We start from the raw sequence: 13,027 nt of genomic DNA, 5'->3' as shown, positions 1-13,027 counted from the left end.
TGGAAAAAAATACTAAATATTGATTTCATGGTGACTTTAGTCTAGACAGTGAGCGTTGTGCATCTGTCCACATCCCGACATCATGTCGCCCAAACTGATCTTATCTAGGGTCTGAGGAACAACGGCACAACACTTAATGAAAGTCAGTTCGAGGAGGAAGAGAGATGGAGAGATTCCCGGTGTACACCGCCTGAAAGGAACCATCCATTCTGCCATCGAACAATCCAGATGTCACACAAATACATGACAGGAACTTTAATGGGCGAGTTAATGGAAACAGCCGAGGTTTGGGCCAGACACAGAGAGGCAGCTCTTATTACTTATTCATTGCTGAACAAGAGACGGCTCTGCTCTGGTGTGAGCTGCAGAATATCGCTTTCAGCTGGGCCACATATGCACTGTTACGAAACACCACAGTCAACAGATGTTTGGGCTTCTAGCACTGTGACCTGACGACAGAGCTTCATGAACACAACAGCCTGATGCGAATACAGAAAAGAGAGTTCTCTTAAACAAGCCTCTTCCTATTGAAAACCAGAAAAATATGTTGGTGAGCTAAAACAAAATTGTGCCTTAAAATCAATTAGGACATTAAAAAGTCAAAATTTTGAGAACTCGAAATTATGAATTAAAGTCAATTATAGCTACTAAGTCCAAATTTAAAAGTAGCCTACTGTTTGAAATTATGACTTTCTGTCATTATTGTGGCCTAGCAGTTGGACTGTTTTCGCATAGTTGTCATTGCGACTTTTAGAATTGTAACTACTGTAGGCTATGCCATAATTATGACTTTTATACATTTGACATAAAAAGTAAAAAATATTATTTAATTGATCTAAATCTAATTCTACAGGTCTAAATCTAATTTTGACTTTTTATTTCATAATTACTACTTATTGTCATAATTAAAATTAAACAATGTATTTTTTTTATGTGGCGGAAATGGGCTTCCACTCTGAAAAAAAAAACCCCTAATATTTCTAAACATTAAAAGGAGTAGTTTTTAACTTTTGCTGATAATTTACTCACCCCCATGTCATCCAAGATGTCCATGTCTTTCTTTCTTCAGTTGAAACGAAATTAAGGTTTTTGATGAAAACATTCCAGCGTTGTTCTCCCTATAATGGACTTCAATGAGAACCAAACGGTAAGGTCCAAAAGACACTTTCAGGTCAAACTGCATTAACAAAGGGCTTTAAACGATTCCAGACGATGAATAAGGGTCTTATCAAGCAAAACGATCGCTCGTTTAATAAATAAATAACAAAGTTTAAGTTTTATAAGCTCAAATAGTCGCCTTGCTCTGTTCTGTGACGCACGTTCGTGACTCTCATCTTTTTCCGAGTCATTTGGTTCATTCAACGAACGAGAAAAATGCTGGAATGTTTTCATCAAAAACACTAATTTTTTTTTTCGACTGAAGAAAGAAAGACATGGATATCTTGGATGACATGGGGTGAGTAAATCATCAGCAAAAGTTTTTTGAAAAGTGAACTACTCCTTTAAAAGTGTGGGAAGGAATTTGAATTAACCAATAGAAAACATCAGGGAGTGGCGCATGCAGGGAACGTACTGAACGTACGTAAGGAGACAGGGTGGGATAGCTGCAGGTCAAAGTAATGGGTGTTCTGAAAGGTAGGTGCGAGCCAAAGTGTACACAGCAGAAACTAAGCCCTAACCCTACCCCACATCCTAACAAGCAGCTTTCACCAACAATTGTAAAGACCTTTCGGAATATCACTGCCTTTAGCACGCCAATTACTCTAACCTGATGTGTCTGTGAGAACGTGAGACGAAAGCAAGAGTCACGTGAATGTCTCCTCTGTGCAGGATCATTATCCTCTCAATGTGATAATAACCAGTGTCTTATGTTTGCAAACAGCCAAACTGAATGGGGGAAAGTTGTGGAAATAGATGAACTAATAATTATAGAGTACACGGTTATAGCAGTAGGCTACTTTAGGTCATAGAATTTGAATCTAAACAAACTTGAATGACGATCTGTGAATGAGCAGATTTTTTCGTTATGTTGAACTGAAAGCCTGTGAATGAACACCAACTATTACTAATTTATCTGAAAATATTATCTAAAGGTTTTTCTATTTAACTTATAACACAGTACAGCCCATCTAAGGATTCTCAAATTGTATGAACACTCTTAAAAAAATTAAAAGTAAAAAAAAAAGCCTTTAAAATCCATGGAATTTTATAATCCATGGAATTTTAAACCTAAGCCTGAAGACATGATAGTTTTGTGTGAAGACCATTTGTCAATTTTTCACTGAATCTTTCTAGGATGTTTAACTATTTGCCCACATCATCCTCAAACCACCAAATAAAAGTCTTGGTTTGAGACAGATCAGAACCAGTTGTGTCAGTAAAGGACTTTAAAAACTAGTAATTTAGCCATTAAGTTGTCCTTCTAAACACATCCTCCTCATAGCAGAAATCTGTATAGTAAGTCAAGCCAGACAGTCTTGCCAAAGACTGGCAGCAACATGCCAGGAAAAAATCATGGCTGGTTAATATTTGGTCTTTTTGAAAGCCAGGTGATGACACAGCACTGTTTCACATTAAAACCAATTGCATGCTGTTCAGCCGAGACTTAACAAGATCCAGCCACGATTATTAATTCTCCTTTGGCTTCTGAGATCAGATCTAAAGCACATTAAACCATTCAGTTTCACACTGGTGAGCAAATCTGCCCTTCAGGACCGGAATATGACCAACATAATATTGCAAATTCATGTTCATGGAAAAAAAAAAAAAAGTTCATTAAAGGCGTGTTGGGGATGGCAATCTAACAAAGGCGGCATTCAGTTTTAGTCCTGACCTGTTTGTTACCATCATATCAATAAACACATCGACAGCTATGCAAAACAAACTGTGAAAGCTTTCCGTGAAATCTGAAGCTTATCAGCACAGGATGTGTCTAGAAAGAATATCATGAGACTCTTTTACAGGGGATTTGGAGCAGATCTCACTAACTTCTCTTGTAGAATCTTCTACTTCAAAATGTTATCCTCAGTCCTCTGTTCTTAGTTGACAGGAGTGGTTCCAGGAGTGATCTTCTGCTGCTATAGTCCATCTGCTTCAAGGTTTGACGTGTTGTGTTTACAGAGATGCTCTTCTGCAGAGCTTAGTTGTAAAAAAAAAGTGGTTATTTGAGTTACAGTTGCCTTTCGATCAACTCGAAACAGTCTGGCATTATCCTCCGACCCCTGGCATCAGAAAGGCCCACAGAACTACTGCTCACCATTCTCTGTAAACCTTAGAGATGGTTGGGCATGAAAATCCCAGTAGACCAGCCTGTCTGACACTGACAACCATGCCACTTTCAGTCACTTAAATTACATTTCTTCTCTGATTTTATGTTCAGTTTGAACTACAGCAGATCGCCTTGACCATATCTAAATGTATTCAGTTGCTGCCATGTGATTGGCTGATTAGATTTTTTAGTTAAAGGGATAGTTCACTTTGAAATTATTTTTTTATATATGTTTTAGCTTACCTCAAGGGCATCCAAGATGTAGGTGTCTTTGTTTCCATATTTTCCATATGTTTCCATAGTATCCATATTTTCAATTTTGATATTTTTAGGTCAAACCGTTCTTGCCTGTCTGTCATATAATGGAGGTATATGGGGTCCACTCCAAAAAGCATGCACAGAGAAGCCAAAATTCAACATGATTTAATGACCCGTAAATGTAAGTACACATTGATGGCCTAAGACACGAAACGAGCGGTTTGTGTGAGAAAACAGACAGTATTTATATAGTTTTTACCTACGTCCAAGTACTGCGCAAGCACTGGCAAGCGCCGGAAAGTACGTCACTCATTGTTTACACAGAGATTTCAGGAGTGTTACCCTTCACTGTGAAGATCTAAACATATGTAGATATACAGAAAATTTCAATGGAAGACAATTCCGATATATCAATAGACAACGTTGATTTTTTTTTTTTTTTACGTAACGGCGCAAAAGATCACTTCCGGTGCTTGCGCAGATCGAAGCGCCCGTGCCTTCAGATCACTTGGACGTGGCTGTGGTTACAAGAGGTAAAAACGATACGTTTTCTCACACAAACCGCTCGTTTCGTGTCTTAGGCATCAATGTGTATTTACATTAAATCATGTTTAATTTGGACTTCTCTGTTCATGCTCTTTGAGGTGGACCCCATAAACCTCCATTATATGACTGACAGACAAGAACGGTTTGACCTAAAAATATCAAAATTGAAAATACCGTGGAAACAAAGAGGTAAAGTTTACCTTGAGATAAGTTAAAACATTTCAAAAATTTATTTCAAAGTGAACTATCCCTTTAACAAAAAAAGTAACAATTTTGCATCATGGAAAAATCACTGTAATGCATGGCTTCTTAGAGGGCTTATTTATTTATTAAAACATAATCCAAGTCTAACAACATATAACAGCGCTGATATTTAATATCAGTAATCATCACTTTATAAATGACAAAAGACATTTTATCCTCAATATGGTATTACTATGTTGGTTTAAGCCAAATATTGAGAAAGAAAATAAATGTATTTAAATGAGCATGGTTTACTTCAGGTTTGAAAACCCACAGATATTCAAGTACAGACAAGAACTCCACTCAGTTTCTCAAGCAAAACCACTAAACCTGCTCATTCCACAAACACACACCTTTAAAATAACATTCCTCATGTGTGAAACGGGCCACTGGAGGAGGAATATCAGGATCAGTGGGTCAAACAAAACACAGGCAGCTCACTGGAATATCGGCCGACTGTAAAAGGTGAACAATCGCACAGGACTGAAAAAGTGCTGTGACTCAAACTTCATCAGAAAAAGGAAGGAAAACCACAAAAAATTCACTCTCAGATAGGAACATCTGAGAATGGGCTCTGTTCCAAAACCTAGTGAGCTTCTTGCCACCCACTGAGGCTCCATGAACCTGAACTGAAAACGACAGACCATTTTGGTCCTCAAAATAAAGACCAAACTGTTTCAAGAGAGCAGAGTTCAAAGTTAGCATGTCACTTAACTTACCAATGAGAGATAGATGAAGAGTTAGAGTATCAACCATAATATAATCAACATTCCTCTCAGTTCATCTTGCATTGATTTTTTTTAAGCTATTGGAAAATGTGCTCTGTTAAGTATACATGAAATATAAATTTTGACTAAAGAAGTAATCTTATAACAACACAGTCGCTGCTTTGGAACAGGTTTTTGTGTGAGCAACCATGATGCACTAAAACGCTGACTACATAGAGAGCTCACAAGGTTTTAAAACAAAACCCGTACAGAACAGAATAAGTTCTCCTGATAGCATTGATTTTGTGGCATGGAGAAAAAGAAGGTATAGCTTATTCGTTTTAAATTGAGTAACGGTCAACAGCAGAAAAGGTAAATCGATTCAGGAGTTTCATGAAGGTGAGGCTTGTTGCCCACTGCAGTTTTGGGGCCTCATTTAATTACCTGGAATGTTTGCTGGCCACCATTCGATCCTCTTTTCCGAACTCTACTACCTGTTCACAACTTGACATACATACATAATGTAATTTTACTCTGGTAAATTATTAAATACTTCAGTCATTTTGTTTTTATAGTTGAGCATGAAAATGACTGCAATGTTCCAAAACACAGTCATTTCAAAAGGAGTTATTTTCTACATCAGTAATTGTTGTCTCGAATTTTCTTCTGGAAACGTACTCGTCACACTTACTCCTCATTTAAATAATTCCCACCCAATGCACGTTATTATCGTGTTAAATCTCGTGGTATGGTAAGGGGCTTGGCGTTTCTAAAACATGATCAAAGCGGTTGACCAATCACAACACAACTGTGTCAGCCGATGCTTTTCAGAAGCAGGAGCTTCAAATAGACTGGAAACTAAACCGAGCATTACAGACAGACTTTTGTAAAACATTCAAGCATAAAAACCTATTCTAGTATACCCCAAAACCATAATCAAGATTTGGGCATAATATGGCCATTTTAATCTATTGAGCTATTGAGAACGTTGTTTTATCAACAAATTCAATTGTTCTTTCCAAAAAGCCAGTAGACATGGACAATTTTGCAAGATATTGGAAATGATAGCAGTAAGGGACTGTTTATATGGAGAAAAATACACTTATATAAAATACAACATTTTTGTCCTTGTCGCTTTTGATAAAAACATTTGGTAAAATAATTAAATGAAGAGTCGTTTCACTGCAGAAAGGATGATTCAGAATACAAAAATACTACATCACGTTGAAACCTTGATTTTCTTGCCACATAGACATCTGTTTGTTTTGGGGTTTCAACAGCACACCACAGATGCTGATGATAGATCTCAATTGGTTTTGAATCTGCAAAATTCCTTTAAAAGTTGTTTCACTGCATTTAGAAGATCTAATAAGCAGCTTTAAAAGGCAAACGAATGGGCTAAAACCTAAAAGGCACGGTTCATTTTGGTTGAGAAATCAAAACATCATGCAACACAATTTTGATAAACATTTTATTAAATATAAAACATTTGTCCCAGTTGTATGGAGGCTAACAGAGAACTGAAGTATGAAAACTTCCCGAAGAAAAATAAAAAAAATAAAACGACTACTGTGGGAGATTGGTCCTCACATCAGAAGGCGAGGCGGCGGTTTAAGCCGATTTCCCTGTGGAGTGCATGGCTCTATCACAAGAGAATGGCCTGTATGGAACTGTATAAAAAATTAAATAACGAATCGGAGCAAACAAACTCGGATCAAATTGAACGAGAAAAGAGTTGTCATCATTTTTGTTAAGTGGCTTGTTGTTGACATACTTTCATAGAGCTGTGCAGAATAGAAATCTGGTCATTGGTACCTGCATCCTATAGTACAATTCATGTGTTTTTCCTGCTTCACCTCCTTGTGTTCGGACAGACACATACACGCAAACACACATACACAAGCACGCTCAAAACAATTATCACCTACAGCAACTGTGCAAAAAAAAGTCTTTGGTAATCAAAGTAATTGGAGATAGAGAGAGGAAAACGTACAGGAACGAAAACGCGATCCATGACAGACGGTTATACAATCTCTAAATGTACACAACCTCAGTCCGATATCATTCGAGACCAAACGTTCAATAAATTAGACAGTGGGAATGAGTTGGAAAGATCTACATCCAGCAGTTTCATTCACAGAAGTCAATAAAATAAATCAAAATCAATGGAAACGAAACAGTGTTATTATGGATCCCCCCCAGACAAATAAACGGAAAAAAATAAACGAAAAAGACAAAAAAAAAATTAAACTTTTGATCAATGGCCCTTAATTGTCACAATTAAGATTGTTATTTTATAGATCCCCTTTCCCAAGTATCAATCACTTGTTCAAAGCTCTCTGTAAACATTCACAAATAAACATTTACCATTCGCCAGACACCACATGTCCATGACCAAACTCCTTCAACTCCACTGCGGCACATTTTCCGGTGAGGTACACAGCAGTCTGTCCGTGAGGTGCCATAAATATAATGCTCAGTATTAAATTCGTAAAATAGATCTCTCGTTGTCGCTCCTCTTGCGTCAGTGTTCCTTATTTTAACAATCGGTAATGCTGCTAAAAAAAGATCGAGTCTGAAGGTGTCTTCCTGCTCCTGTACAGTTTACAAAACAACTTATTTCAAAATATATCCAGAGAAGTCTTTTCTGTAAAAAATAAATAAGGTAGTTAAAAAACACCATAAAGAGGAAGACAGATGGGTGTGCGCTAGCGGGGTCTATTCTGTCCTCATTGATTCGTTATTAGAGTTTGAGATCTTTTGGAAGCTGTGGTTGTTCTTCTCCAACCACAGCTCGGCAAGTTGCTGCGTGGAGCCGTGCGAGGATGCTTTGGAGCCCAGGCACATTTTGTACTGCTTGGGATCTAGGTTGGGGTCGCAAACCACGGGGTGGTGGACATGCACGATGCCAGTGTCCGTGCTGCGGAACAGCTTGATCCCGGACTGGATGAATTTGTTAAAGAGGTCCACGTCCTCCAGTCCCCAACCTTGGATTGAGACGTCAAAGCCACCTGCTTTGACCAAGTCTCCTTTGTAGACACAGACGATCCCAAAACCGTAGTGTCTCCACAAGCCCGTTTTGGATGTGAACACGTAGTGGTTGTCACTGGGCACCTTGCCCGCGTAGACAACCTTTGGGTCGTACTGGCTAAAGATGATGGGAAAGTACGTCTGTTCCCCAAGAATGGTGTTCCCACGACATCGGGTCAAGAAGTCGGGAGTAAACAGTAAGTCCACGTCACAGTAGAAGAGTAAGGAATCATTGGTAAAGTGGGCCGAGCCGACCTCCAGGGCCAGAGCACGGGAGAAAGGGCCAGAGACCGGCTTGATCTCCATATCGGCTTTTGGATACTTCATGTGATACTCCCTCATGAGCTCGATCTGCTTAATACGCTCCGTGTTGTTGTCTGTGCTGAAAAGAAGAATCAGCAACTTGACGTTCTGGTTGGGAATGAGGCAGATCTTCTCAAAGTTGGCCATGAAGCGCACAAAGATTTCGTAGCGTCCCGCCAGCGGCACAAGGATGTTGATCTTCTTCTCTTTGGGTTCGTGCTGTTCGACGCCTGGGCCGCTCAGCTTGAAAGGGACGAGCATCTTGAGAGAGTTGGACAAGAAGGACAGCGAGTCCGAGTCCTGGTTGATCCTAGCAGCCAGCACTCGGGCATCCATCTCCTCATCTTCCAGGAACTGAATTTTGCTGAAGGTCTGCTGAAGATAAGCATGCCTCCTCACGGGTACCGTCATGGTCTTCCCCTTGTGCTTCTTGTAGAGCAGCAGCAAATCCAGTACGTACTCTGCCCCGTACATGGGGTTCACCCTTCGGTATCCATACTGGATCTCTTTAAAGTCGATGACTCTACCTCGCGTCTTGGCATTGGCGTTAATCATCTCCATTACCTGCATGATGATGTCATCCAGCGCCATCTTCTGCGAGGAGTCGATGCCTCGACGTGGAGGCTGTCCGTCCGAGGACGAGAAAATGTACTTGCCCGTGAGGAACTCCCATTCTAGCACCTCCTCACGTTGGTGGGGATGGAAGCGCATGAACGAAGGAGGCATGCCCAATTGGAGGTCTTCCTTGTGCACCTCAGTGTTGCTGTAGCGGCTCATCTGCACAATCTCGCGGTGAAGCTGGATGGTGCGGTGGCGCAGCTCAGCGATCTTTCGGCTCAATATGTAGCTGTGCAGGCGATACTGGTATGGAGGATTCTTGTTGGGGTGAAGGGTTATGGCCCGGTGGATCTTGCTGTTGTGGAGATCACGGATGTAGCCCTTCTTGTTTGGCTCGTAATTCTCATAGAACAGCTGCTGCATCTGGAAAAGAGAAAATGGGTATTAATCCCATGGGTATTAACATATAAATGTTCCAACATCATAATAGCTCATCTGTGCAATGATGCAAAAGACATATCATTTCATTCAAACTTGAAAAAATAAAAACAAGAAAGGGCAACATGTGTCTTTAGAAAGGCCTCTTGTACTTTATTTTCCAATTAAAGGGCCAAACTGAAACAGAAACAAGCAAGTCTGCCTTAAGACACAGGAGAAGGAAAGTGAGACAGACACAGAAGGAAAGTAGCCACCACAGACCAATCGTGGAATCAAAAGCAATACCGTGACATGGGTAAGATTACAGAACAAGTCTTGTCTGAGGATTTTGGAAGGTGATACTATCACTAGCACAGAGTCACAAGACCCGACTGACCCATTTCTATGCCAATCCTGTTAAGTGGTTCGAATACGTCAATACAAGGGCAAAAATGGGCTCCAGACCAACATTTAAGACCAGAGATACTAGCACCTGATTGATTTGGTAGCACCATACAAATCATAACATGCATAAAAACAGAACCTAATTTTTAAAGGGTCAAATTTAATTTAGTCTTGCAGAGTTACAAGTACACTCTTATTAAAATTAACCACATATATAAAAATATATAGCACTATTGACACTTCAGAGGGATTAAATATAAGAGAATAGAGAGAGCAGGAGGTTCTAGATATTAAAAAGAGTTATAAGTGCAATATATCCCGAAAAGGAACCCTGTGCGGTGCTCGTTGACTGGCACACTGCCAAAGTAAGCTGCCTTTGTCAGAAGGCAATCATGAATTTGGGATGTGCACTGTTAAAAAGTGTTAAGCATAATATGTAGTGAAAGAACCCATAAAAGAACTCAGTGTGGTGCACGTGCTGACTGACAGCTTAAGCGCATGGACAGAAAGCCTTCGTCTCTCAGGCTGTCTAAGTCAATTCAGTTGTCTTTCACGTCTTATTTCACTTGATTGGTCGAATACGCACACACACACAAATGTTGTAAACTAGATATATATATCAGTATAATGGATCTGTGCCTTTGATCTTAAAGTGACAGCAGCCACTGTACTGCTCTGTTTCATTAATGTGAATTCACTTACTGCTCTTGACTTTGATTTTTTTCTTCTTTCATACAGTGAAGACTATGCAGTTTCTTACTACACCTATTGTACCTGAAAAAACTTACATTTACATTATATTTTTGTTGTATCATTTTTGTCCTTTTGTTGTAATTTGCTTCATTTTTCTTATTTTTAATAACAGAAATGAGATCAAATAAGACATAATAACTATATTGTGATGTATCGTTAGTCTGAAATAAAATTTCTCATATTGTGAAATAAGAATTTGGTCACAACGCCCACCCCTGATGTTGGTAATGATAGAGCTGTTGATAATTGTCCATTTTGAGATAAATAACAATTTTGTAAGTGCTACTTTCATTTCATCAATAGCTGCCATTATATTACGTGTATTGTCTGGTAGCAAATTATACCACAAAGACAACAAGAACTCAAAACCTACGTTCTCCTCTACAATATCCTACAATTCTGCCTAATCATTTTGTAGACCAAGTAATAACCTGCAATCATTGAAGCCAAAACCAATGCTCCTAACGCCTGCTCTTCTGGCTCTGGTTGAAAGGCTAAGGGTGTGAGAGGAACATGGTGCCAATAAGAAGCTTAGACCTGAGAAATCTGAAGAGCCTGAGAATGTTACTCAGCAGTAGTCAGGATTGTTTGAAAACTTCACTATTAGCCACCCTGTTATTATCCCAACTTTGGGTCACTTATTTATTCTTCTCATAAAAATTCCATGATGGTTACTGAGGTGATGAAGCCATTCATTAATGTTTTGAGTTAAATAACATTGTGTGCCATCTAGAAATAGAAGCAGAATTTGAGGTGCGGTCAAACAAGTTAAACTTGAAGAGGAACTAAAGTTCAGTTTAAACTCAAAATTGGTCCTCGCACGCCAAGACGAGGCAAATCAGCGTTGTTAACAAAATTACAAGAGCGTCTCTTTGCCCCAAAGCAACCACTTACATTTAGTCTTTTAGCAGATGCTCTCACCCAAAACCACTCACAGTGCATCTTTATTATAGATGGTTCCCAAACCTTTTGAACAACGAATTTCCATAACTTTTCCAAATGGATTATTGGAAAATTAAAGTGAATATTGCAATTTCACTCACAAAGAGCAATTTATAGACAAGAATACATATTCACTACAGAAATTTCAATGACTTATTTTTGGAAATCACTTTTCCAGGACTAGAAAAACCACAAATTTAAACCTTATATTTAAAACTTGAATTTCCAGGTTTTTCATGACTGTGGGCTATAGAAAGTTTATGATCATCAGTACTGTATTTTTACATTTTCTAAAGAAAATGTCAGTGATTGCCATGCTACAGTGTTCTGGGGGGTTTTACATGTTGTCATGTGGTTGCTAGGGTGTTCTGAATGGCTGCTGGTTGTACAATACTTTATAACTGCTAAAAACACACCACCAATTAGGTCATGAGATGGATTTACTTTTTTTCTACAATACCCTAGAAAGTGTTTCCCATCTGCAGCTCAATGTACTTCAGTTGACACACAATGAAAACATTTGGACTACGCTGACATTCAGATAGCAGACATGTCCCTCCAATTGAGGATGCCAGAGAAATGAACTCAAGCATGCCATGGAGCAAATGTGCCATTGCAGTGATAGGACTGTCATACGACGTCCTCGAGTCTAAACAAACACATTACAATCGGACACAATCACTTCATTCCCACAGATAAATCCACACAGGCATATGACCGCATCAGCCTGTTTTCTGTCAGGGCACGTAGGTTTTCCATTACTGCCTATAACAGAAGCTAAAGCGAGAGAGTTTGTTTGTATGAAAAAAAAAAGGAACAGCTCATCCAAACAATGGCAAAGTGCATCATTTATGCGCTCTACTGTGAATTATTCCTTTAAACTAAAGGAAAAGCTTGCCATATGAGAACAATAACAATAATTTTAGCAATACAAAGAGCCAATCAATAAATAACTGTAAATAAATGAATTGAATATATAATCAAACACGCAAGTACAGCTCCTATGAAGTACTATCTCAAGTACCATCTCTTTGAATAGGGGGACATTAAATTCTCTATAGCCATTTATCAAGCTCCAGTTTGTTTCTATAGCAACCGGAGCTTTTACCGGCAGCTGACTTTGCCAATCAGCGATTGGCTCTTTTGATTTAGAAGGCGGGGCTCATTCCGCCATATCGTGCATTGCACTTTCTCCCATTCATAAGTAATAGTGCGCCGTCCATTTATCTAAATTCTTAATTTAAGTTTAAAAAACTGTTGACAAACAACAAGAGAGGGAAAAAAATTAGTAGTGCACCAAAAAAAAAAAAAAAAAAAACAGATCGTGTCCTACTCCTAATCTGACACTCAGCGCTGCCGGTGGCATGAAGACAACAGGATCAGTGTAAAGCAGCTCAGAGATGCTCCATCTAAACACAGACAAATGTTTGACTTATCCTGCAAAAGGTCAGTACGCTCTGTTTCCCCTATACACACACTGGGAGTATGTTTGGCAATGTTAAAGTCAACATGAAATCAAAATTGACCCCATTTAAATTCTTAATAAATCATTTAGTTGAATATCTTGTTTGAAATGCATCAGATTATGGAGCTAAAA

The 13,027-nt window shown here is 39.0% G+C and overlaps 1 protein-coding gene across 1 annotated transcript in view; it reads right to left on the bottom strand.

Moving 5' to 3' along the window:
- Nucleotides 1–7,594: 7,594 nt before the first annotated feature.
- Nucleotides 7,595–13,027, bottom strand: part of chsy1 (chondroitin sulfate synthase 1) — a 62,699-nt gene continuing 57,266 nt past the window's right edge. Inside the window, exon 3 of the mRNA XM_089129703.1 lies at nt 7,595–9,336. Coding sequence (XP_088985829.1) covers nt 7,741–9,336 — 1,596 coding nt within the window. The 3' untranslated portion in view covers nt 7,595–7,740. The remainder of the gene's footprint in view (nt 9,337–13,027) is intronic.

The sequence above is a fragment of the Pimephales promelas genome, chromosome 1 (genome assembly GCF_988280905.1).
Source record: "Pimephales promelas chromosome 1, fPimPro1.hap1.1, whole genome shotgun sequence".
Taxonomy (NCBI): Eukaryota; Metazoa; Chordata; class Actinopteri; order Cypriniformes; family Leuciscidae; genus Pimephales; species Pimephales promelas.
The sequence above is the reverse complement of the archived record's forward strand: the minus strand, read 5'-3'. Positions and strand labels throughout refer to the sequence as shown.